General features: G+C 47.1%; 1 protein-coding gene across 1 annotated transcript in view; it reads left to right on the forward strand.

Moving 5' to 3' along the window:
• Positions 1-13361: 13361 nt before the first annotated feature.
• MDGA1 (MAM domain containing glycosylphosphatidylinositol anchor 1) overlaps positions 13362-25702 on the forward strand; it is a 138750-nt gene continuing 126409 nt past the window's right edge. The window contains exon 1 of the mRNA XM_041477151.1: positions 13362-13488. Within this exon, the coding sequence (XP_041333085.1) occupies positions 13362-13488 (127 nt within the window). The remainder of the gene's footprint in view (positions 13489-25702) is intronic.

The raw sequence follows: 25702 nt of genomic DNA on the forward strand, positions 1-25702 counted from the left end.
TTGTCTTCCATGCAGTATTTTATTTTTGATAGTTCTGTGTTTTTATAGTCTATCTTAATTATAGTTCACTAAGGGAATTGTAGAGCAGTCACACCTTCTCCAGGTCTAGCTCCACATATTAGCTATTTTCTTCCAACAGTTATAGGTACATGTAGATGTAGCCTCTCTCTTCCCCTCCCTTTTTTTTTTTTTTCTTTCTCTCTCCCCCACTGGATGTGTGTATATATGTGAACCAGGGAAAGCAACAAAAAAGCTGATGCTTGAAACAGATTAGTTTGCATTACACAGCTGACCGGCTGTCTTAGCAAAGGCTGGATACAGGGAATTCAGCATTTCCCCTTTGATTGATTGTCTCTGTGTCTTGGGAGATTAGAATTTGGCATTTTGAGTCACTCATGACAAGTCTAAAAGTAACAAAAATGCATCTGTGACATAAAATCAGGCCTAAGATAACTTATCCTTTCCTTCCTTGGCTTCACAAATGTGCCTCTGTCATTTGCATTGCTGTTTATTTATGTAAGGCAGACAGGGATTGTGGCACCTTTCATCACAAAGCATTTGATAAAGTACTTTACAAGAGGTAACGCAGCAGTTGCCCAGGATGGACAGTGTGGCCAAGACTACAAAACTTCCATTAACTGACACTGTCTTCCAACAACTCCACTGACAATGATTTTGTATTCTTTCTGCCACACAAAATATTTTTAGATTGGTATTAACCTCTCTGTGCTTGTGTGGGTGGATGCATGTGTGTGTGTATATTATTAACCTTGATATTAGCAGCTGCAAAATGTACCTGCTTGTTTTGCTTTATAGACAAGCAGAATGTACTGAACATCAGTGAGCTCTGTGCTGAACACAGGACAGGCTCTGTACCTATGAGGAACGAGGAATCCCAGCTATGAGGAATGTGTAGTCATGCATTCATGTTACTGCTTTGAAAATGTAAGAATGAGGTTACAATCTGTTTCTCTTTTAAAGGCCCATTTCAGTTCCTCTACAATTTTGTCTTGTGAAATGTGTTTGGCTTGAAAAAGACCAAGCTGGCTCTGAAAGCAAGCGAGAATATTTGTGCAACATCTGAAGGAGCGCTTATCAAACAATATTGGAACAGTAGTTTATTAAAGATTTAACCCCTTTGACATTTTCATTTTTGTTTACTGTTTGTTCACGTCCTGCTAGCTCAAGGATATACTGTTTATTGTCCTTCAGATTTTCCGTGCCATTAATTCTGGCTGGAGGCTGCAGCAACAGCTGTATTTGAAGAAACTGGATTATAATTGAGAGAAATTATTAATGATTGTGTTGATGCCCTCTTACTTTCTCATTGATTTCACTGGAAATCATCATAATAGTATTCCCATGGAGCTCAAATGGAAAGGGGTCATATGTGTGACTGTCACGATCTCCTGGAGTTTAGCTGTGTCCGCCAAGGGCACAGAAGTCCTCTCCTGCTTCGGATGAGCAAGCCACCCCCAATTCCCAAGACTCCCCTTTCCACCCTGGCATAGTGAGATCACATCATGTGTACTGTCTGCAGCTTATAGGGCAGAAGAATTTGTTTTCCATGAGATAGCCCAATTATCTGCATCCTTCAATTGAAGTGGGAGGCTCCATTTGCAGCTATATGATAATGATTCCAGACTCAGCTTTGCAGATACGAGATTCTCTACCTTATTATGGGGCTGGTTTCAAGCATGGGCAAAGCTGTTGGGTGCCAAAGGCAGGAGCCTGCCAGGGGCTACCAGCAGCCTAGTTTGCTTGGCTGGAGGAGGTGGGGATGGCTGTGGCTGCAGCAGGCGTGACCCCACTGTCCAGCCTTTCCCCTCCAAGCTGCGTGCTACAAAGAGGGTGGAAAAGAAGAAACACATCTAGGGAGGGACCCACTCTGCTGTTGCCACAGAGCTGACTTGCTTGCCCAAGGGTGAAGTGAAAAATCTTTGGGCTGCATAATTAAATTTTACCTACCCTGCTGATAAGCCTTGAGCCAACTCTGATTAGAGGTATCTTCACCTTCTTCTATTTGACTACAACGAGAGGCTTATTTGATTCTGATCCCTGTTAAGAAAAAAAAATAAAGGGGAAAGACAACAAAATTCTTCTTGCTTCAAGATTTTAGAGTTAAGTCTTACTGGCAATACAATATTTTCTGAAAGTGTTACTTGAGGAGGAATATTTTAAATCTAAAATAATTTATATTACCTCCACTGCAATATGTTCACCACTTTTTTGTGAGCCTCTCTGAGTCCAACATAAACACATTATCCTGCAAAATCTTAAATAAAGGTAGGTTAGACATTGTTTCCGCAAGAGGCAATTTGCTAAATCAGGGATGATAAATGTAGAACTGCAGTTTAAAAATGAAATGTGATCCTCTAGCCAGACAAACAAGGGGGAGAAAAGTGCTCATATGAGAAATTTTTATTGGTAATTTCTTGATTAACCAATGCTTATTTTCCAGAGAGAAAGGCATCTATTGGTTCCTGTAAAATATTTTTTCTCAGGCATCTTTTATCAATATGTCTGCTGTTTTGAGGGACTCAGAGGTGCATGGGGAATACAGAAGAGTATTTAACATGAGACAACTCACACAGGATGTTTGGAGCAGGGATGAGCTCATCCCCTGTCAGCTGCAATGACCCAACTCCATGTTACTCCCAAGACCAGGTGTGCCCAGGACAACTGGGCTGGATCTTCAGGCACAAGGAAACACTTTTCACCTTATTCTTTCCTGAATTCCCCTTCATATCAGCCCTTCCAGCTCCACTGGCTTCATTGCAAAGGCAGGACTGTAAGTGAATTAAGGCAGGGTGTGAGGGAAGTGAGGGGGTGCACAAAGGTGGAAGGGAGTAAAATAAGGGCTAGCTGGGCAGAAAGAAGGGGCAGAGATGCCAGGTCCTGGGGACCCTGCCCAGCCTCCCCCAACAAGCCTCCTCTTGCCATACCCATGGCCCAGGACCACATTTCAGCCCAACCAGGGGCCACCAGTTCCTGCCCCAGGAATCAGTGCCTTCTTTATTCCAGCTTTCACCAAGCTTCAGTTGTCTACTTGCTCCCAGCATCTTTCCAGCAGTCCTTGTTTCTCCTCCCATGCTTCAAGCTGCCCCAGTGCCCCTCTTTCATCTCTCCCCCAGGCCATATTCCAGCCCCTCCTTTCTCTGTCTACCCCATTAATTTCTGAGTCAGTGCTGCCTGACTTCCCACTAGCTCCTCCCTCCTTTGCTGGCTCCTCCAGTCCTCCCTGAAGCTGGGTGGAGTGTGGCACCTGTCTCCCTCATTCTTCATACCAAAGACCAGGAAAAATCAGAGTGGGAAAATCAGAGACATCAATTCCACAGTGCCAGCATCACATGCCATGAAACCTTCCAGCAAGTCAGATAATGTGGTCTACCTGCAAATCTGAGAGCTGCTGAAGGGCTGTAAATCTGACTCCAAATGGGTTTTATTCCTTCAGAATACTGGTTTGTGCATCCTGATGGAATATGGCACTGCTCTGTGTGAACTAGAAATGAATGGTTTATTATTGGCTTATCAGAAATCAGTAGTGGAGGTTGTTCCTTACAATACACTTTGATTAGAACAGGAGATCAGCAGTGTTTCCTTCTGTCTCTGTAATCTAAATTATTTGGTCCATCTGAAAATTATGCAATTTCCCACTAATTTTACTGATTGACATAGCTAATAGGGAAGTCTGTTGCTGCTGCTCAAATCCCTCGACTGATCTGCCTGGGGAAGTTGGGATGCAGGGGTTGGTTCAGCAGGGAGGAGCGCCTCACCCTTCAGCAGAGGGCAGCCACCCGGGGAGCTGCATGGACAGACTTCTTTGGAAACCCACAGGGTGAGTGTGCAACACTTCAGACATGAATTGGTATGCCTTAAAACACTGCAGTGACTGGTGAGCCCCTAGAGGGAAGTTACAACAGAGTAGATTATGTTTTTAAGCTTTAGGAAAGGGTCACCTAAATAATAGGTAAGTCAAGCCCTGTCTTGGCTCCAGTAGCCCTGTATTTGGCTTTACCTCAGGCTGGCACTCCATATCACAGTCCTCCCCATCTGTGAGGTACCAAGCAGTGGAGTGTGGTAAAGCTGGTTGCTCCCAACACCTTCAAGGCTCGGTACAAGATCACCCATGTGCCCAGCACTTCACTCGGGAAGCAGCAATAGCAACAGCCATCAAAGTCCCTGACCTTAGTATCAGGCTAGCATGATTAGCTCTTTTTCTCTTTCTTCTGAGGACTAGAGGTAACTGAGAAATCAATTAAACTTCAACCTCTGACAGCCTATGAAGGGTGGAGAAGGTGGAGGTTCCTAGCAGGTTTTATGATCTGGCATTTCTCTGGTCTGAAAGGCAGGAAGAGAAGAAATGTTCCACATTCCCGATAACTTTCTTGGCATAATGAGCTAGCCAGCTAATAAGCAAGTAATTATACATTGGAATACACAGTTCAGTGGCAATGCTGTCTGTCTGCAGCCATGCTGAGAAATGAGGCAAGAAAGTACTCTGTTCCAGCTCTGCTCATCTCTCTGCCTCGCTGTCTGAGTTTGGGTGAGTCACACCTTGGCTCTGTGTTTCAGCCCCTCCTCACACAGGGGAGTGCTCCTTCGTGCTCGCTTTTGATCAGAGTTGCAACTCCTGGCTGAGACAGCCATGGCAGCAGAAGCCCTCTGTGTGAGTGCAAGTTCCCTTGTTGTGTTGATTGGAAGCAGTGAGGAGGTGGGTGATCCTGGCAAGAGCAGCTCTGCGGGTAAGCTGCCTCCCCAGGAGCAGTGTTTCAATGCTACATGGAACTCACATACCTGTCTTGTGTCCCCACGTAGCTCCAGCCCCAGCCCCAGCTTCTCTAAAATGGTCAGAGCAACTCCAATGAAAAATATGTTGGTAAATGGGGTTGGTTTTTCTATAATTTCCTCTCAGTAGGGTTTTTCTGCTAATTCCTTGCATGTAGCATCTAGTGTTACTTAATTTTACAGTAATGGTTCTTCTAACTCTGAATTGCTGTACAATTGTATTACAAACATGTGAAGTTTAAACAGGGTATTTCACCTTTACTAAAATGGATCCATTTACAGAGGGAAAACAAGGATGCTGCTGTGCCTTAAGGATGTGAGAATATTTAAGCATAGAGGCAACATGGAATTGTGTTTCAGACTCACCCCAAAGGTAAAGAGGGAGCAGCAATCCTTGGTGCATTATGTGTGTGTGTGGTGTTTTACATCCTTTCAGCAGTTTTACATCCTTTCTGAACATTTTCTCTTCTTTCAACATTTCTTTTGCAACTTTTGGATTTGTGCAGTGAATTTTAAAGATATTTTCACTTCAACAGGCAGTTTGTTAAAAATGTAGCTGCAGTGTATCACTGGATAGAAGAGAAAAGGATGTGTGTGTGTGTGTGTGTGTGTGTGTGTGTGTGTACATAGCAGCTAACACAAAAAAAAACCAAAAGAAAAAAAATCACTGGATCCTTGAGTCAAGTACTGCAGCAGTGAAATGCTGAAAATGAAGAGGCAATAGCAACATTTAAGGGTAGCTCATAGACTAAATGTAATATCCAACAAGGAAACTACTTCTGCACAAGTTAACTGTAGGGGCTTTATTCTCAAACTCACTTAAAGCAGCTGAGCCTTGTGTGCTGCTTTTACACCATGGGCTAGATTTGGGTTATGAGAAGGGAGCGGCTTTTAGATTAAGTCAGAGGGGCCAACAACCCATGACTTTCTTTGTGTTCTACATTTCTCAAAGCACTTGGACTTCAGGCATCCAAGTTTTCCTAACGTAATATAGGATCAAAACATTGAGATTAAATAATGTTTTTATACAAGTGGTATATGTGCAGAGACTGCTGAAGAGCACAAATGAGAGCTGAGAGACCCTGTCCTCGCAGATGAGCTCAGAGTATCCTCCCTCATCGAAGTAAGATTTGCAGCCCTCTATCCCTCCAGACCTCATCAGCTTACAGAGCCAAAGCAAGGAAGTTCAGTGGCACTGAGACATGCATTGCCCAGTAAGGCAGCTCTTTGCATTCTCTCCTTAAGCCTGGAAACCCTCTGATGTATTCACCTGCCACCCTGAGCTATAGGTACGAGCCGAGCAAGGAATGACAGTGAAACAGGCCATATAAGTCATTTTGAATTAAAACATAAGTGTCCACATCCATCTTTGAGTGCCTCTGGAAGAGATAAGCACACAGGGATCACTATATTTCCAACAAGAACTCTGGCCTCAGGATTTCCAAAACTCAGGTCAAAGCCGTGTTTATTTATAACACTCCTGGAAGGAGTTTGGGCAGAGGGAAGATGGGTCAGGCTTGGAGAGTGGATTTGTGGTAGTGAAGAAAAACAGCAATTGGCTGGATTGCTGCCAAAAAAAGAGTAGGAGGCAGCCTCCACCAGGCACTGGGCTGACTCAGGTATCTCCTGCCAAAACAGCCAGTGATGGCCATGTGAGCTGGGGACTGCACACCCATTCTCCTGGGTGCAACAAAGCCCATCCCAGCAGAGGTCTGACTGCCCAAGCTGTTCAGACTGTGGCTTTGACAGCTACAGATTTCAATTATTTTTTCATTGTTGTGTTGCAGTGAGAGGCTGATGGAGAGCTGTACCTCTGAACAGCAGGGTATGGTCCCCCAGGAAGCAGTGGGACTCCTTCAGGGATTGAATGGGATGTTCTTCTCTGCAGCCTGCCTGGCACACTGCTGGATCTTTCTGCAACTAGTTCTGCCAGCTCTTGTGGTCTGGGATGGACAGTGAAGAGGGATTCTGGCAGAAAATTAGTTTACTCCGCAGCTATCTTTTAATATCCAAAACACAAATGCTCAGTTCTTGAAGTGAGGGTGGCTCTCTCTAAGGACAAAAAGGGACTGAGGAACTTCTTGTGTGTTATTTTAAGTCACTCTCTGCTGATAGGATCAGCTTCCCAAAAATGCATGTGGCCACTGGACAGCTGATGTGAGAACACCAGCTGGAGTGTTTTCTCATCAACTAGAGGTGTCAGGACATGCAAGCCACAGCCTCACCTGAGTGCTTCCACAGAAATGACTCTGCAGGATGGCTTCCTCCTCTCATCAGGGAGACATGATGTGCTGTCTGTGGCCAAAGGCTGCCTCCACCAAGGCCTAAACAGGAAGGTCCACCTAAGAGCTGCATGAGCCAATAACCATCCCCATGCTGCGAGTGGTTTTTAAGACCCCTCAAGGGAAATTCAAGTAGCACATTCTCCTCGGAGTGCTGACAACTGGTTCAAACACAGCCTTCTGGATGGAGGCATCTACTTCAGGAGTAGCTCCTTTACCACCTCCACCACCTCCACCACCACCTGAGGGCAGGGATCACATGTTTTGGATCAGCTGCCTGGCACTGACAAAAGCTGCAATCGATGCACCTTTTGCTTGTAGTGGCAGAGGGCATGAACAGGGGAGAATCATGCTTGAACCCTTTGTCTCTGCTCTTTGTGAAAAAGTATCCCTCTCCAGCGCAGTCTGGGAGATGTGGACTAGGAGAGGGCACCGAGGCAATAAAAGGAAGTGGAAGAAAGGAAGAACAGGTTCCTTTGACCAGCACCAGCTTGACATTTTCTCAACTCGCTTTTTACACATGAAAGGGAGGGTGGGAAAGAAGAAGAAAGCATGAATGTAGAAGAAGAAGCAGGCAGAAGAGAAAAAAGATCAAAGAAAAGGTGAAACAAGAAAAGATGTTCCCAGTGATGCTGAGACACTTGTCTGCATCCCTATACCAGCCAAATCTGTCCTAAAGCATAAGAGGAAAAAACCCCAACCCAGCAGGATCTCTGTCAGACTAGATATATAGGCTAAGAAGCATAGAGATTGGTAGAAAATATTGTGTTAAAAGCCTCTGGGTTTAGTGCACAAGCAGGGAGGGGGGAAGCGGGGAGGGCACGGGGTGAGCACTTGAGCTGGGGAAAGAAGAGTGGCCACACATTGAGATCACAGGGGCAAGGAATTGCAATGGATTTCAAATAAGCTTTAACCAGGAAACAGAAGTGTGTCAAAGTATAGCTGGGTGAAGGCAGGAGGCAGGAATAGCAGAATCCGATACAATAGCAACAAGCTGCCAGAAATCCCCGCACAGCCCCATGACTAACAGCATCTGGGAAGTGCAGGGAGGAAGGGCCGTGAAGCTCAGGTAGGATGAACACCTTGGGTGAAGAATAGCGATGGACTCCCTTTCCATCACTCCTTTCAGTACCAAACACTATCTGTGACAAGAAGAGATAATCAAAAATGCAGAGAATACACAAGAGGCTCAGAGGTACCACTAGTGGTGTAAAATGCATCTGGGAAGAAAGTGAGCACAGCATAGGTCTATTCCCTGGAGTGGAGATGAGGATAACAGAGCAAAGCAGAACCCTTGGGATTTATAGCCCTATCTTGGCATGCTTCATACTGAAAGCAGGAGATACCCAGGAGAATCTAGGACTGCAGCAGCACCAGTTTGGTGTTATGAATAATGGGAAACACTGCTCTAGGCCAGGGGAAATTTTTTGCACAGAGATTCTGGTTCCAGCACTTCAGAATGGCACACTAGGATTTTTTAATGTATCTTTTTTACAGTTTTCCTGGGAAGAATTAAACAGAAAGAAAACGGACAGCAGGCAGTTCAGCTGCATCCTGTCATTGTAGCTTTGCCCAGCTTCTCATCTTCCAGGAGTTTGTGTGTTGCAGAGTACTTGGTGCTGCTGTGTCCAGTTTGTTTGCACCAGTTTGAGGGGCTCCCCTTCCTCACACACACTGGCTTTCCCTTGCCTTTCCCAGTTCCCCCTCTTTGGCTCCTTTGCTGCCCGATTTCACTGCCTCAGGTCAGACAGTTGCCCTGTTCCACACTGCTGCAGAACCTGCTCCAGCTCAGAAGCAGCACAGGAACAACTCTATGCTCAGCTCCTTGATGCAGACCTATGATGCAGTTAGAATTCCCTTGTTTTCCCATCTCCCTGCTAACATCTCTGCTGCAGTGCTACAGAGTCCTCCAGCTTTCCCCTTCCTAACTCCCATCTCTCCTGCAGCATTTGGAGTCACCCTGGCTTTGCCCATTGCCTCTAAGTTGCTCCATTATATTCCTTTTCTATTCCTTTTTATTTCTACTCCCTTTCAGCAGGCATACAGAGGGAAATGTTGCAGTAAAGCTTCCATATACGTGTGGAAGGAGGTAGGGGAGGAAGAGATCAAACTTCATAGATCCTGGAGACATTCTTGGATGGGTTGCTGCGAAGAAAATGAACAGGAAAGAGGTGATAGAAATGTCAGGCCACAAGCTGAAGAGATCACCGGGGCCCAGAGACAGTTGCATCATCGCAGGAAAGAATGAAATGACAGTCTGCACCAGAGTACAGCATGAAAACATTGACACAGAGATAATTAATGTTCGTGCAACTGGACCTTGGCCTCACATGGTTCTTCAATCGCTTCCTGCCTGGTGTCATGCTTTATATGATTTGCTCTCTTTGAACACAGCAGCTGTCCCAGAGACTGTCTACCTCTTAACAGAGCTGTGAAATATAGGTGATGGAGTGTGCATAAATATTTCAGAGACAGGACTCATTTGACAAGTGGGGTCTTGAGAAGTGACCAGAGACACTGACTCCCAGATGGAAAGATGGGACAAATATGTTCTATGGAAACAGTCACGGGGGAGGAAAGGCATCTTTCATCTTTGCTTTCTGACAAGTAGAATCACTACAGGGTATGGTTTCCCAATAACAAGTAGCTTGCTTAGCAAGTGTGCATGCTTAGCGGCCTTGCTGTCACCCATTGGAAACTCCATAATTATGAATGCTATGATTTATTAGGCCTCAAGCAATAATTATTAATTACCTTATTTAGCAAATGCAGTTATGTTCTTGGGTTTTGGCAGTATTTTTTCCTACTCAGAATGTACTTTGGCAGTTTACTTTGAAATTCATCTTTCATAAGCATTTGTGCCAGTGAAACATGAGCATGTGCATTGAATACTAACACAAAAAAGGGGTGTGAAGCATACATTTTTTTAGATTTTTTTGACTCATTAGCCAAATATGTAATTCATACTCATTCAAACACCGAGAACTATTCCATAATTTAATGAGAATCCCTGAAAAAAAAATAATGGAAGGGCTACAAAATGCCACATAAATATGCTTATTTCAAAATTATGCATAGAAAAGAACAAGACTCATGTCTCCACAGTTTTATTTTATCACCACGAAGCTTCCTGGATCTGCAAACATCTCTTCATCTCGTTTTCCTTGGGCTGCCTTCAGCCTGCTTTGTGGAGATGTAGACAATTTTATTTTGTCTCATTATCATCAGCTCCTGCTTCTCCTCATGCCGTGGCACAGGAGTTGATCCACCTGTCCTTTTGGTGCTGCTGCCTCCTTCTACCTATGCACCCTTTACTAACGTTGCAACCACCCACTGCAGGAAGGATTAAATCCTCAGATAAGGGCTTATTGTATTAAAGAATAAATTTGCTCACATCAGGTGCTTTCACAGGTGCCCTGCTCTATGCCATCAGCTATGGAAAAGGCATCTTAAGAGTGTGAAAATAACAGTTTCTTGGCGAATTTTCCCTTAGTTGTAGCAAAAAGAAATACAAAGGGAAAAAAAAATCCTAAACCACCACAAAAACAAACAAGGCAGTTTTATACTGGTGGTATCCTGATAAGTGATAGAATAGAGTCCAGTGGGAAATTGCCTGCCATGCCTCCCACATGCATGGATGCCGGGCACTGGGGGGACGCTGGGCTCTGGGGCGATGCTGTCCTGTCTGTATCGCTGCTCTCTTCCCGGGGCATGCTTCTGCTTTTCTCTTTCTGACTGAGCACCGTTTACAATAGGAATAACTACTTGCTAATTAGGGGCTATATCTATTAATTGCTTGTTTGTTATAGAGCATGACTGAGCAGCCAGCCGCTCTTTGGGCCGTATCTTTTGATTAGTTTGGTTTTTTTTTTAATTACATTTTTATCCAGGGAGTGACCAGGGTGTTCACATGACAACTCAGTGCCTGCCGGGTCCCGCACCCCTGGCCAGCTGCGGCGGGGAGCGGGCGGGGATGCAGGGCCGGGAGCCCCCGGGAGCAGCGCGCCAAGCCCACGCGTGGCCGAGGCGGGGGGCGCAGGGGCCAGCCCCGAGGAAAAGCCGGAGAGGACTCGCTGTCGCTAAGGGACACTCGCACCAGCCCGTGCCCGGGAGCCCCAGCCAAGCCAGCGCTGGGTTAGGGGCGAGCCGGGAGCAGAACGCGCCGCTAATAGGGTTTCCACGGCGCTGGCTCCGCTTTACGGTCTGACTCATTGCTATGGACCCGGGACACGCACGGCTGGGCTCGCCAGCTCGGGGGCGAGCAGGTCTAGGCTTCCCAGAAGCAGCGTTTTATCTCCCTAGCAAAGCAGACGGAGACAGGGATGGTGAAGCAGGGCGCCGCGTAGCCCGCGCTGCCGCGGGTGATGCTCGGGGCTCGCTCAGCATCCTCTTCCTCCTCCCGGCCTCTCGCCCGGGTCCTACGTGGAGGCACGGGGAGCGGGGCATGCACAGCTTCCCCGCTCCGGGTTTCATGTGGAGCATCGCCACGGCCCGGGCCGGCAGTCCGGCGAGTACCGCGGCCCCGCACCGGGCCGGGGCCCCGCACAGCACCCCCGCCCCGCCGCTCCCCAGCAGCATGCACAGGCAGCCCCGCCAGCCTGCAACCTACCTGGGGGCCCCCAAAAACTTTGCTGGCACCTGCGAGCACCAGCACGGGAGACACCCCGGAAACCTGCGCTGTCCCCCATCCCTTGGCATCTCATGTCCCAGCCGGGAGAAGCAGACCTTCCTGCGAGGGTCCTGAGGATGAGGGTACCCTGGACTGACAACCGGTCTCCCGCCCGAAGCAAGTCCCTCTTTCTCCCATCCCTGCGGTCTTGTCCATAATTGGACCGGGGAAGCTCGCAGAATTGGGCAGGAGGCAGGGCTCTCCCCGGCACGCCCGCTTTAATTGGCTCTTTTTTTTTTTTTTTTTTTTTTTTTTTTTTTTTTTTTTTTTTTTTAGCGAAGGGTAATGAAATGGTGAAGAGGGTAGGGGGAAAACCTGGAAAGCCAACAGAGTAGAAAATCAGGCGCGGCTGGCAGAGGCGGCAGGCAGGCAGGAGCGAGGCGCCCCCGGGCCAGCCCCGCCGGCGGGCGCGGGAAGGCGCGGACGCCCCGTCGGGGGGCGGTGAGCGGGGAGCCCCGGGGCCGCCTGGGCAGCGGTGGCGTTCCCGGGAACTTCTGCAGGAGATTGTGGCGCTTCAGGAAACGACGGTGGGGTAGAGACCTCCCATGCGGTTTCCAGCTGGCGTCTGGCAGGAGTAGCTCAACTTTGTCCATCTTCTTGTCCCTCATTGCCGGCTACCTTGCAGTTGCAGCCCGTTAGTTCCCACTAGGAGCTCCGGCAGCCGTCGAGGGAGAGAGACACGGGCTCCTGTACAGCTGCAAATCCTCTGCGAGGCGGGCGGAGCAGGCAAGCACGGAGGCGACGCACCCACACGAGGCTGGCACACAACATCAGGGAAAGTTTTGAAGAGCGAAGGACCTGGCAGGCTGGGGAGGAGGCGAGGAGAGCCAGGCTGAGCTGCAGGCGCTGCGAGGGTGCGTGGTCTGTCTGCTCCTCGGTTGCTTCTCCCTTCAGGCTGGTTGGGGCGGTGCAGTGCAGCTGGGGGAGCTCTTGGGAGCCGCTTAAAAAAAAAAAAAATCCTTCCTGGATTTGATTAATTACAACAATCCCCTCCTCAGAAGATCTGGAAAAGAGGAGCGAGAATCACCTATCCCTTCCTCCGCCTTTCAGCTGGCTTCTACCCCCCACCCTCGCTTCCCCCCTTTTTCTCCACCTCCTTCTCCTTCTCCCCGTCCGCTCCAGGGGCTGCGGCCAGAGCCTCGTCAAGAGGAGGGAGGGTGAGGACTCACTCAAGTTGGCCCCAGTTGGCAGCACTTCGGGCAGCGCGGGACTTGGGGCAGCGCTCGGCAGCTCCCGCGGAACAAAGGAGCCCGGGCTGGCCCGGGTCCTGCTCCTGCCCTACCCGGTGCCGGCCCCGTGCCCCCGGGCTGGCCTTTCCCCGTACCCCGAGCTCGGGTGCGGCTGCCTGTGAGCCTGGAGATCCTCGAGCAACCTGGAGAAGGGAAGCGGGAAGCGGTACTCCGCGTTTCTGCCCTCCCTGCCTTCTTCTCTCGCTCTCTCCCTCCTTTCTCTCTTTTTTCCTTTCTTTTATTTTTTTTTCCTAAATTTTAAATTTTACCCCCAGGTGGCCCCTGTGTGGGGGGTGCCTTCCTCCGCCCGAGGGGCGCCGGTGCCCGGCGCGGAGCGGGGCGCATGGGGCGGCGTTTCAGGAGGCTTTCGGCTGCTCCTTGCTCCCCCGCCGGATGCTGCCTGAGCTGTTTTGGCTGTTTTTCTTCGCCGGCGATGAAGGCTCTGCCTTGAAGATGGACATGATCTGTTTTTTATTCCTGTCTCTGGTGCCGGTGTACAGCAGGGGACAAGGGGTGTACGGTAAGAGACGTTCTCGCTGTTTGCCAAGGAGGGGTGGGGGGCGAGGGCGCAGGCGGCGGCGGTGGGATCAAAGTTAAAAAGCACCTGCAGGAGAAAGTAAATGATGCCGCCGAACCTCGTCTCAGCCTGAGCGGAGAGACTGACGCAGCAATAGGGCTTCCAGCGCCTGTAGCTACTTCATAATTTCTCGCCGAAACCTCTGGCCGCCTCCCATGTACGAGTCCGCCGAGATGGCACGGAGGGACCGCCGGCGGGACTGCCGCCGGGGGAGCGACTGGAGCCCCGGCCCTGCCTCTCCTCTTCCCACCCGCCTCGCGTGGGGACGCCACGCTGATGTCGGCGGGGGCGGCTCTGGGAGCACCTCCGAGTTGCATTTTCTTTGGGGCAGGGGGAGGACGGAGGATCCTTTCTCGGCGATGCGCTTGCGGGTTTCCTTGCTCTCGGGAACACCGGCACGGGGAAGCAGGGAGAAGGGCGTGCGGGCTGCCCGGTCTGGCTCCCTGCGTGCCGGGGCTGCCCGCTCCCGCCACCGGCACGGCTCCACCCGGCACGGCTCCGCCCGGCTCGGCTCCCCGCGGCCAGCCCCGCCGGGCTGCCCCAGGGGGCGAGGCGAGGCTGGTTTTGCCCTGTGGAACTTCGCGGCTGATTTTCTTCTTAAGGTGATGGAGATGGGTGGGTGGTGGTCTGTGGCAGAGATGATGCCGAGCTGCTTGATTTTTTTTTTTCCCTTTTTAAATATTATTTTTGCATTTACGGAGCTTACTTCCTCTGCTTGTTTGCAGGCAGGGTGGCAAATGGCGAGCTCGGGTGGTCTCCTCATGAGAGGTCTGGCTTCCGCAGCCCCTCAGTGCGAGGGCAGAGGCGGGGGATGACACCCCGTGCTGCCGAGCACAAGCCCCGGGCTGCGAGAACACCCGGGGTTTACTTTAGCCAGACGTGCAGCCCCCCTTTCCCTCTCCCAGCCCCCTCTGAATTCTTGCTTTACAAGATCTGCATCTCCAATACACTGGGAAAAAATAAATAAAAGCAGCCCACAAGACTTGTCTCTCATAACAAGCCGGCTTTATCTTGGCTTACAACTCAGTTGTGCGTTGCTGTTAAGTCCTTCTGGAAGGCATGCCACTGCCTCTAACAAGCCAAGCTCTCTGAGCTCTGAAGAGAGACCCCAGTGAGAGAGTCCAGCCCCCCCTCTCCCTCTTTTTCAACAGCACGCAGCCAGTCTCTTGTGTGAGCTCTGGCAAAGATCAGTTCAGTCTCACTGACTATGGGTAAGTCTTTGTAGGTCACTTTTTAATGATGTATTTCTTTAATGGAAACAATTCCTCCTTTCTCCTTGAGGACTGGGATGTTAATTTGAGTTTGGGTCTGTTCTGTAAAATAACCATTTTAAATAGAGGGTGTTTAGCTTCCTTTATTTTTTTCTTTCTTCTTCTCAGTCTATGTGTTTTCTCCCAGTCTGCATATCCAGATGAAAATTGTATGACCCTTGAAAGGCTGGAAGGATGAGGAGTAGAATGAGTTTGTGGTACAGAAACCTGGTCAGGGCATATAATTTAATCTTTTAAAACAGGTGATCTGCTTCTAGCTGAACTTTTATTATTTCACTTCAGTGTTTTTGCTGCTGAATAGCTAGCTGTCAATTGCTGTAGAATGGACTCACTGCTTAGGATTGTAGCAAGAGGGACAGAGCTTAAAACCAGGTTTGCTTGAATGTGCTTTAGAGAGTAGCCTGTTGTATTTTTTCATACACTTCAGTGAACTTGCATTTGACAGAGTTGCTGCTATTAGATCTTCAGAATAACTTACTGATGTTTTTGTCTTTTTCTCTCAGAGAGAGATTGAAGAAGCTGTGTACAAAGAAAGCACAGATGCACACATACACTAGGATGAAGGCATCCTTTTAAGCCAAAATGGTCCACTACTTCTATCTGTTCTCTTACTTAACTACACAAAGGGGAAATCTAGTGTCTTCCTTCCTCTTTCCACCCCTACCTCTTCAAACTGTGGAACAACAGGAGTCTTAATACGCAGTTGTCGCTGAGTGCAGCCCAGAGCAGTGTCTCGTGGAATCAGCACGCTGCAAACTTGGACGGTGACTAATAGTTTTCATATTGTCCTTACCAATTCTGCCTTCAGTCCACTACCCTGGGCTGATTTCATGCCTTCTGCAGCCAGCACTGTTTCTTTGGATGTGAGGTTGCTGTTACTGATGGCTCAAGCAGAGCTGGATTAATATTGTTATATGTGCAAGAATAAATAAAAAGCAGGATTAGAAATTAGTCCCACTGCCCCCCCTCCACTTGGGTTTTTCCTCTATATTGGTCTCTTGCCATAGCTTTAAGCTGTACTTCAGCATTCTGCGTTGTGAATGTCAATCTCATATGGCACCTAATGTAAAAATTATGGGAACTCATGTGTCATGGTTCAGATCTCTTTTCCTGCCTTTGCATATTGGCAGTGGAGACTGGGGGAGGCATCTGTATGGGTCTATAAATATATTTTACTTTAGCAAATCTCCTGAGATTAAATCAGATTAAACAAGATAAAGTATCCATGTGATGTACCCTTTAAATAATACACCCACATGGTTGTGCACAAAAGACCTCTGTCTGGGAGAGCAGAGTCGTTGGAGAGGTTTATTGAGATGAATGGTATAAATAAAATGTGGATAAGGGGGGTTCTGGGAAAGAAGCATTTGCAATTGAGGTGCAATTTAATTAGGAGTCAAGGTGCTTTTTGCCTACTACCTGAAGAGGCTTGTTATATAAATTGGCATTTGTTGTAATGACTGAAGTGTGTCTGAAACCCTCTTCTCATTAGCTGATCCCATTCTTTCAGCCTTGTTTGTTGCAGTGAGACAAGGCTGGCCTGATGGGGAAGGCAATTCAGCAGGCTGCCAAGAGGCAACTTTTATCAGCCTTTTGTGGTAGCCTATTTCCCAGACTGCATGTGCTTTTCAGTCCTGGTGTGTTAATGCTGCTGGTCAAGATGAGAAGCCAACTATAATAGATCTCTGGAAAATGTCAGAATTGAGGAGGAGGAAGGAAGAGGTAAGGAGACAGGGGACTTGCCCTTCAAGGCTTGTAGTTATCAGCACTTAAAGACTGTAAGTTAGACTGAGAGGAGAGGATTGGGGCGTGGTGGTGGCATTCAAAGGGAAAAGCATGCCTCTTGCCTCCCACTCTGCTTTCTAGATTCCAGGACTTGGGTAGCTCTGGTTTGGTGCGCACAGTGCTGCTGCTGTGCTCGCTCCATGTGCAGTGTATAATTAACATTTCTGGGTTGTCTTGCAATTAGCACAGTCCCACTGATCAGCAGCAGCCTTTCGGGCAAAATAAGAAAGTGAGATGTTTTGTCCCCTGCCTCTCCTGATTCAACTGCTGAAAAGACATTGCAGGAATGGGCATCACTGTGTGTGGTGAGGGGCTACATACAGCAAGGTGATGGAAATGTTTAGGCTGGGCAGCAAGGAAAGCTGCCTGGCACCATGATCAGAGGGACTGGATGGGCCGCGCTTGAAACTGGGGGGGTGAAGCACTTGGAGCATCGGGTGGTCCTGCCCAGGCCTTGGAGGTGGGGAATAAATGACCTGTTAAGGCTCTTTGTTTTAAGAGACACCATCACATTGAATCATTCCCAAGATGCCACTACAGACAGCAAAAAAAACCCACCCCAAACTAGTGGAAGGCTGTTTTCTTGGGTCTGTGATGGAGGAGTGTCATAGAAAAACATATCCGCTGTTTAGGCTATAAACATCCACACTTTTTCATTTCATGTGCACATGACATGATTTGTTTCCTGCTCCTTTTGCCTGGTTTTTTTTTGGTTTTTGTTTTGGTTTTTTGGTTTGTTTTTGTTGGGTTGGTTTGGTTTTTTAAGTACAAACACTTTTTCTAGAGTTTTTTTCATGTAGACTGCCTTATACCCTCTTGCAACCAATATGCATCCATATCTTCTGCTGACAGGGGCACAGGCACTCTAATGTCACCTGGAGCCTGCTGATCTGAATCCCTCCCCCTCACGTGCCTATGCCTAGAGCTATTTTGCCAGCAGTATCAGGGAGCCAAGACATGGAGCTCTTCAAGTACCTTGCTGTCATCTCAGTGTACCCCATGTTTTCAGAAAAGGCTGAAGAGATTGCTAGCTAAAGGAATGATGGAGCTGGCTCCTGTGAGCCACTTCTTGGCAGTGCTTGAGCACAGTGGCCCTCCAAACTAAATGTGTGTGTGTGTACACATATATACATGGATGTACACACATCCTTTGTGCTCAGTCATTTCTCTTTGCTGTCCAGCTCTTAAATCTGTGTTGTCCTAGGCTGTATAGTCTTTTGAGGAATGAGTCTTCTAGCTGGAGTGCCGTAGGACTAGTTTCACCAATGGACTGGGTTGGTCCAAGATTTGCATAGTTCTTGATCGGCTCTTATAGGTCAAGGCATTAAGTCTGTCCAGCTTCAGAATACCTTGCTGTTCTTCAGTTGTAATGTGTCAGATTCACTCTTCTGTGACACTAGAGCCTCTGGTTTTAGGTCAGGTCAGTAGCTTCACACACCAGATAAGCCCTCAATTCACTTTAATATGCAGTACTAGAAAACTGACATTATCCTCTTGACAGGTTGTTTGCAACTTGCTGGGTGAAGTCAAAATATTTCACTATAGGTGTCATCAGAAACCACCATCCTATGCTAATTTTTGTGGGAACATGAAGACAGATGTTGAATAATTTGACATGAGCAGCACAGCTTTTAAAATTATCACCGTGTCAGGTTCACACTGTAGTTTCTGAAATATATATATATATATATGATTTCAGATGAGTTTGAAAGAGGGGGGGAGGTGGGTGTAGTAAGTGACTCCCAGTAAGTGGAAGATGCAGCAGAAGATGGCCCTGGAGGTTCAAGACAGTAATTCAGTAGTGGCAGTGAGGGGTGCTGTGCTGCTGAGGCTGCTGTTCTTATTTTGAAGTAAAGATAAAAATGATTTCCATGCTGGTAACTCAGTAATCTTGTGACACTTCCCATCAACCAGAAGCCCTACAGTTTTGCCTGTGTTTTGATGAGTTACTGCTATTCTGCTTGCTTGAATAGTGTGGTTTCAGGCTTCCAGTCCCTCCCTCCATATACACTGTGCTCTCTTGGTTCATTAAGCATAGTCTATTAGCATTAAGCTAAGAACCATGCCTGCACGGCTATGGCTTGTTATCAGGAGGGCAGAGGTGGGGGGATGGGGGAAAATTGCCTTCTGCCCAGTGCCAGTGTGCTGGTAAAAGCAGTAGAGAGAGGTGCATTTCTGCTAGTGAAAGGCAGCTTGGGGTGGGAGATGTTTCTTACTCCATTAATAGAAATGTCCCGAACCCTGCCTCCAAAAGGCTTCTTTGGGTGGCATAAGGTAAGTCCACAGGCGACTGGTTTGCGTGTGTAGCTCTGGGGAGGCAGTTCATTGGTGAAGTTCTCATCAGGTGAGATGTTGGTATTTTTTGTGCAGAGGGGTTGCTGTGTTGTGTTGTCAGAAGGGCTGTGCTTTGCTGTGGGGAAGATGAGCCCTCTAGACAAGAGACAGTGGATAACGTTGGTTTGTTCTTGGAAAGGCAGTGGGTGCCCACATCTGGCGATACAAGATGTGTTTCTTTAGGCCATACCTGGTAGCCCAGATCTTAAGTATGCTGAAACTGTTAAGAAAACTTTGAGACCATTTCTGCTCTCAAGCAGTCAAGGTAAACACACTATGTGCCTGTGTCCCAGTCACTTTCTGCTGATCATCATCCTCTGGTGTGGTACAGGTTTAAATTCAAAAGGGTAAAATGTGCCAGTGTGCCCTGAGCTTGTGGAGGAAAGGGGAGCGCTATGGCATTGACACCACACAGAAGAATGCTGATCTGGGAAGGCCTTCAGGATCCACCAGAGAGAGTGATGTGTTGAGAAGTGGAAAAGGAGAATTTGTGTATTTTATGTCTCTGTGCCCATGTTTAACTGGTGAGATCTCTTGTAGGATCCAAACTACTTGGATCTGAAAAGAAAAAGGGCTCTTATCTGCCCCTCATTTGGGGAAGTTGATTGAAGAAGCAACAAAAGTTTGTTTCTTACAGCTAAGTACTTGCCTGCTGTTTGAAAGAAGAAATTAAATGTGTGAACACCCATGGAGCTGAGACTCAAAAGTGCTGCATTAAAGAGCTAGGAAAGAGCTGGAGAAGTGGAAGAGGAGAAGGAGATTCTGGGCTACAGCTGATCTGGTCTCAACGAAATTCAAGCGGGAGAATGGCTGTTAGCACCAGGGCAGCTGGGACAGCACATGCTGGGAGGCCGAGAGCTTTTGTGCCCAGTGTCAGGTGTTTCTCGGAACAAGGTTTAGACTCCCGCTTATTTTCTGTGACTTCTGCCCACGCAGAAATCGCCGCCGCAGGCGGTTCCCGCTTCCCCTCCCACCCGAGGAAGGAGGAAGAGGCTGCCCGTCCTTCCCCGTCCCGCCGGCGGCTGCTCTCCAGCTGTGGCTGCGGAGCACATCTGGGCGGCGGGGCCGCGCCTCCGCCGCTGCCCGGCAGAGGGAGGCGTTGCGCGGCCCCGCGGGGGGGCCCGGCCAGCGCCCCTTTCCCGGGAGAGAGCGGCCGGGATTTCCTCGGGACACGCTCCCGCGGCGCCCGCAGCCGCCTCCCGGCCGGACACGCGTGGGGCGGGCTGGGCGCGGCCGGGCGGAGCGCAGTTCTTCCCGTGGCCACCTCGGCGACTTCGGGCGGGACCCCGCTGTCATTCCCGCGTCTTCCGGGAGGCTGTGTGGGAACGAGCGCCCGGGATGGAGCTGCAGCGTCCAGGTTTTGGCTCTAGCTGCCTGCGTGTGGCTTGCATCTGTCCCGGGTTTGTTTTAGAATCTGGAGCTCTGTCAAACTGTACCCAAGCACTACATAACCACCTCACCCACCCCGTTTTTTTTTTTTTGTTTTGTTTTTTGTTTTTTTTTTTTTTTTTTTTTTTGTTTTGTTTTGTTTTTTTTGGTTTTTTTTTTTGTTTGTTTGTTTGTTTTGTTTGTTTGTGTTTTTTTTTGTTTTGTTGGTTTTTATTTGGTTTTTTTTTGGTTATTTTTTAAATAATTTCCTCTTTTCTATTTGTTTTCCACTCTCTCCTGGATTATGAATGTGCTATTCTTCCACTCCTTCTTGTCCATTTCCAAACAAAGAATTTTCAAGAAAGAGAGTGCAGGCCACTTAAATCCTTCATTAGGTTTTCCCTCATTTTTTTCTTATCTTTCTTTTCTTTTATTTTTTTTCCCTTAACACATCTGTGTAGTTGTGGTTTGGGGACTTTTGTTTTGTTTGTTTAGGCTTCTGTTTCATTGGTTTTGGTTCTCAAAAAGGTAGGATTAAAGAAATCTGAATGGATATGAGGAAAGAGGGATACTCATGCATGGCCTTGCTCTGGGAGAGGAAGAAAAGACAGCAAGGTGACATCTGACTATCGGGCTTTAAAATTCTCAGTTGAGGTCATTAGTGCTGTGATATTTCTATAGCCTTGGTTCTGTGATGCAGCAGAGCCTGAGTGGCCCACAGCAGAGGTGTAGGATGGATGCTGGTTCTTTGGCCTCTGGAAAACATGGCTTATAGGGACCTTAGCCTAGGGCAACATTGTCTTCTGAGCATTGTGGCTACCTGCAGGGAGTTCTTTGCACCACTGTATTTGCCACGCTCTTTCCAAGGTCAGCTTCTGACTACTAAAGTTTTTGTTTTAATGCCCAATACTGTGGCCCATGGCTGGCAAAAGGAGACACCCACAGTTAACCAGGGAAGTAGAGAGGCAGCTGAATAGAAATAATTAGTTCTTTAAATTTTCCATTTGTTCTTCTAGACTAGGCAATGTGGTTACTCCAGTGTGTGCTTGTGACTGTATTCCCAAAGTGAAGAGAGTGCTTTATGGTTCTGGTAATGCTTGAACTCCTCTGAGAAGGATGCTCCTTCTGGAAAGCACTCAATGTTCTCAGTACTGTGCTAGCACGGAACAGCTGTGTAGACACGGTTATGTATTTCAGTGGTTGTGAATAGAGCAGGACAGCCCACTGGGGACAGCCGTTGTGCTGGAGTGCCCTGGTGATGTGAAGTCACCAGCGCTGCTCTGTGAGCAGGTCACGGCCCTGTGCCGGGCTGCAGAGCTCCAGGGAGAGGGTGCATCGAGGCAGCAAGCAAGGACCTCAAGCAGCTTTTATTGCTCTAGCTAGCCTCTTGCTTTCTTGTGGCTCCTTTTTCGCTCCTGCTGCAAATCACTCATGGCTGTTACCCTTTGCTTTAGCTTGCATAAGGGAGACACCACCAATGTAACTGAAAATCCTCCTGGCTGTGATCTGCTGGCTTGTGGCTTCTCTCCACTGTGAGCTGTAGCATAGGACAAATGGCATCCAGATACTTTTGCTGGGTTCCTTTAAATGGAAGTGGCAGGGTGAGGATAGCAATTGACAAAGGTGCAGTAAGAACGGCAGCTTCTGAAGACAAATAAGCAAATGTTGCCTAGAGAAGAACTGACAAAACATTGAAAGCTGAAGTCAAGCTGTGAGAAAAGCTTTAGGATGTCTGCAGGTGGACATTTAATACAAGAGTAACTGCTTGCTATTGCTGCTCCTGTTTCAGAAGGAAATGATCCTTCACTAATTAGCGTAAATTGTTTTAAAATAAATGTGGATAAGAATCTTGTGCATCTCTTGTGTGCCTTTGTGATGAAATAAAAAGGAAAAACAAAGATGTGATTCAGACAGATGTTTGAAAAACGTGTCAAAATGGGTTTTGCTTACAAATACTGTTTCACCTTCTGGTGCTTGTTGCACGCCTTGCATAGCAGAAAAAAAGGCATTTGTAGATTTAGAGTGAAGAATGAGTGTCTTTTCCTGAGTTTAATAAATGGATTATTCTAACTTGGCGCATTCCTCGAAATAGCAGAACAGTGAGAACTTGAGGCTTGTAAAAGTAACCTGAGCAGCAAGAGCCAGCTGGTGATGGGAGACTGAATTCCCCTGCCAGTCATGTGAATCCAGCTGGGGTGTTCAGAATATTTAAATGGTAGGGGCATCTGCAGTTGATAGACCCTGAAAATCCCTCTCACAGTGTACATGTAGGACTTCTTGTGGGCTTATGTGTCTCCCATCCCTTTAATACCTATGAGCTTCCACCTTTACAATGCTTCTGTTGCCTGGTTATTCCACTCTGCTTGTGGGGAAATGAGATGGAGATAAAGTGATTTGCCGATGGCAGAATGGAGAATCGAACATCAGCAAAGTTTTAACCATCCTTTTCTCTCTGGTAAAATGCAGTTGGTATTAAGTGCAATCCCTGTGGCTGATAGATCCAAGGTAAATACATCCTAAAAAAGAAGGCATAAGCCATTGAAAATAGGCTCTGATCCAGTTATCACCGAATCAGGCTTTTTTAGTAAGAAAACAAAACCATGTTTTGTCGTTCACTACTAATTTAGCTCATCTTTGGCATGGGTTCGAATTTATTTTAGGACACCCTTTGGAGCTCTTCTAGAAGTTAAGCACCAGAGAGACAGAAATGTTTCAGTTGTGGTGCACACATGGCTTTGCTGCGCTTGGATCTGCAGAAGGATCAGTTTTGGAAACTGTTGACTCACTGCAACAATTTAAATTATTTTGCACTTGATCAAAGAAGCAGTATTTCTTGCTATGGAAAACTTCTGTCATGAATGGAGGAGGTTAAATGACTATTGATGGTACCTAGCATGAAGGAGCAAAGTTTTGGGATGGGAAGAAAAGCAGGTACATGATTAGGGACAGTGCCTAGGACAAAGGAGAAGCTGTGATATCAAGTGCTATGACTCTAAAATATGGCTGGGTGCCAGAGCAGAGCACAGCTTTTGAAGAAGCAAAAAGGATATGTGAATATTCCAACACATTTTGTCATTTTAGGTATGTGCTAAACTGTATTCTTAGCTTTCTTACAAGTACGAAGACAGAGAGAAATTTCTAGTGTTTGTTTCCCAAATGCTAATGAAGACCAAAAGGACTTGGTGTCAGTGGTATTTGTTTGACAATTTGACTTACAGTGCACAAACACTAACGCCTACAGAACAGTAGGACTGTGACTTGTGGGTGCACTCTTGAGCTAGCTTTAAATTCACAGTTTTGGTTACTGATGGCAGTGCAGCAGTAACAGCATGGAGCTCAGCCTGGCCTGTGCTCCAGCCACTCGTGAGTGATCCCGCGGTGTGTGCTGAGCCCCTGTGCCTGGGCTCACCCGGCAGCGACATACTGCACTTGACCCCCTGATAAATAAACTCTGGGGCACCTGCACCAGGTCTGTGCTTCCTTTTGGGTTGCAGTGCAAACACGTAGAGTTGACTCAACTCCTGCTTGTGCCACTGCATGAGAATCCTGTAAATCCAACTGGCTGGCTTATTGTGGGGTGCCCTTGGAAGTTTGATGGCTGCAGCAGCTTAGCTGCTGCAATCCCACAGCTGCAAGCTCCAGCAAGACAAATGCCAGTGTTCTTCTTGATTTGTGGTGTCTTTCAAGCAAGCATAGATGCAGGAGTGTAAATTGGCTTAATGCAGTTTGCTGCATTACATGGTGAAAGAGAACCTCTGAACAGCAGGTCTGGAATTAATCTTTAATTTTGAAAAGCTATTTCTGAATAACTCCTTGCATAGACAAGCCCTGCATTTAGCTGTGATTTAGTTTCTAAATTGTTTTTTTAAAATAGGATAGTCAAGCTCCTGTACCGTGTCGCTGCATCTGAAGATGTTACCCATAGAAACTAAGCCCCAGCTTTGGTTAAAATAGCACAATAATAGTTTGTGTTCTGGCTGGTCAAACGATAAACAGCTCAGCACTTTCATCCTTATTTCAGCAGAAAAATGCAATTGACAGTAGAGAATGACTGTTTACTATGATGTGCATGATTAATACCATAAATCTTTCATGTTGGAATGTTGGGTGAGAGGCATGAATATCACCACAACAAATTGAAAGAAGCAATTTGTTATGTATTTGCGGTTGGTAATCAGGCTTGGAACTCCATGTAGAAGAAGAAATTAGCCAAAGTGAATGTTAGTTACTGAAACCAGAAACCACTCTGGCATTTGCTAAGCCTTGGCAAAGATGCCATGCTGATTTTTGCAGATCACAATGAGCATATGTACCTACTTGTGGCTGATGGTTATTCCAAGTGGCCAGCAGTAGTGTGTATGCTACTTGACAAACAGTTCTGCTTCTTGGATTATTATGGAGACATTTCAAAGTGTGTTTGCAGCATATGGCTTGCTTAAGGAGTTGGTTTTAGATAGGAGACTTTGGGTAAAAGACAGTAGATCAGCTGCTTATCACTCAGTTTCGGTTGGGTCAGCAGGGTATTTTGTACAGACACTTAAAAGGGCAGCAGAGAAAGATGAGGACCAACCCCACGCCACAGCATCGCAAATTTTGTTTTCTTGCATAGAACAGTGTGCTGTAAAGCTCCAGCAGAACTGATACTTCATAGACAGAGGTTAATTTAAGAATTACATTTGATTGTCTCAGAGCAAGTCTAGAGGAAGCAGAAAGTGAGGATTTTGGGGGAAGGAAACCATGCTTATGAGCTTTTTGCTTGCTAGCCCTAAATCAAAACTTTGCAGAAGGAGGAAATGGGAAAATGCCAAAAAGCACAAAAGTAGTAGGATCTGTGATGTGCTTGGTGAGGTGGAAAGAGAAATAAAGGGAAATGAGAAGGAATTGTTTCTAGCTATTGTTGGATGTAAAAAAAAAAAAAAAAAAAAAAGAAGAAAAGAGAAGAAAGAAATGGATGCTGCTGATGGTGTGTAAGTTTGAGGAATGTGAATGTTTCTTTCTTTCATTGATCTCATGATAATACCCATGATATTGTTGCTGTTGAAAATGAAGGATTGGAAGAGCAAGTGAGAACTGCCATCCCCATCAGGCAGAAGCCTTCCCTAAACAGGATTGCACATCTGCCAGAAAGCAATAGCTCTAAGTTCAGGGTCATGTAAAAGGGGTATTATCTTAGCACCTCCATTGCAAGAAAAAGGGGAATAAATGTAGCATTTGTTTATGTACTTCTAGACACTTTTTTTTTTAGGGTCCCAGATGCTCTGTGATCATTGCTATTTTCTGTGGGTAAACAGAAGTGGGTGACACCAAGGCTGGAGCCCAAATCCCAGGGTGGTGTCAAATGGGTGATAGTTTGTAATTAAGGGGATCAGTTGCTGAACTAACTGATTTTTCCTGCAATG

This window comes from Pyrgilauda ruficollis, unplaced genomic scaffold (assembly GCF_017590135.1).
Source record: "Pyrgilauda ruficollis isolate IOZ18807 unplaced genomic scaffold, ASM1759013v1 scaffold4, whole genome shotgun sequence".
In the NCBI taxonomy this organism is placed as follows: Eukaryota; Metazoa; Chordata; class Aves; order Passeriformes; family Passeridae; genus Pyrgilauda; species Pyrgilauda ruficollis.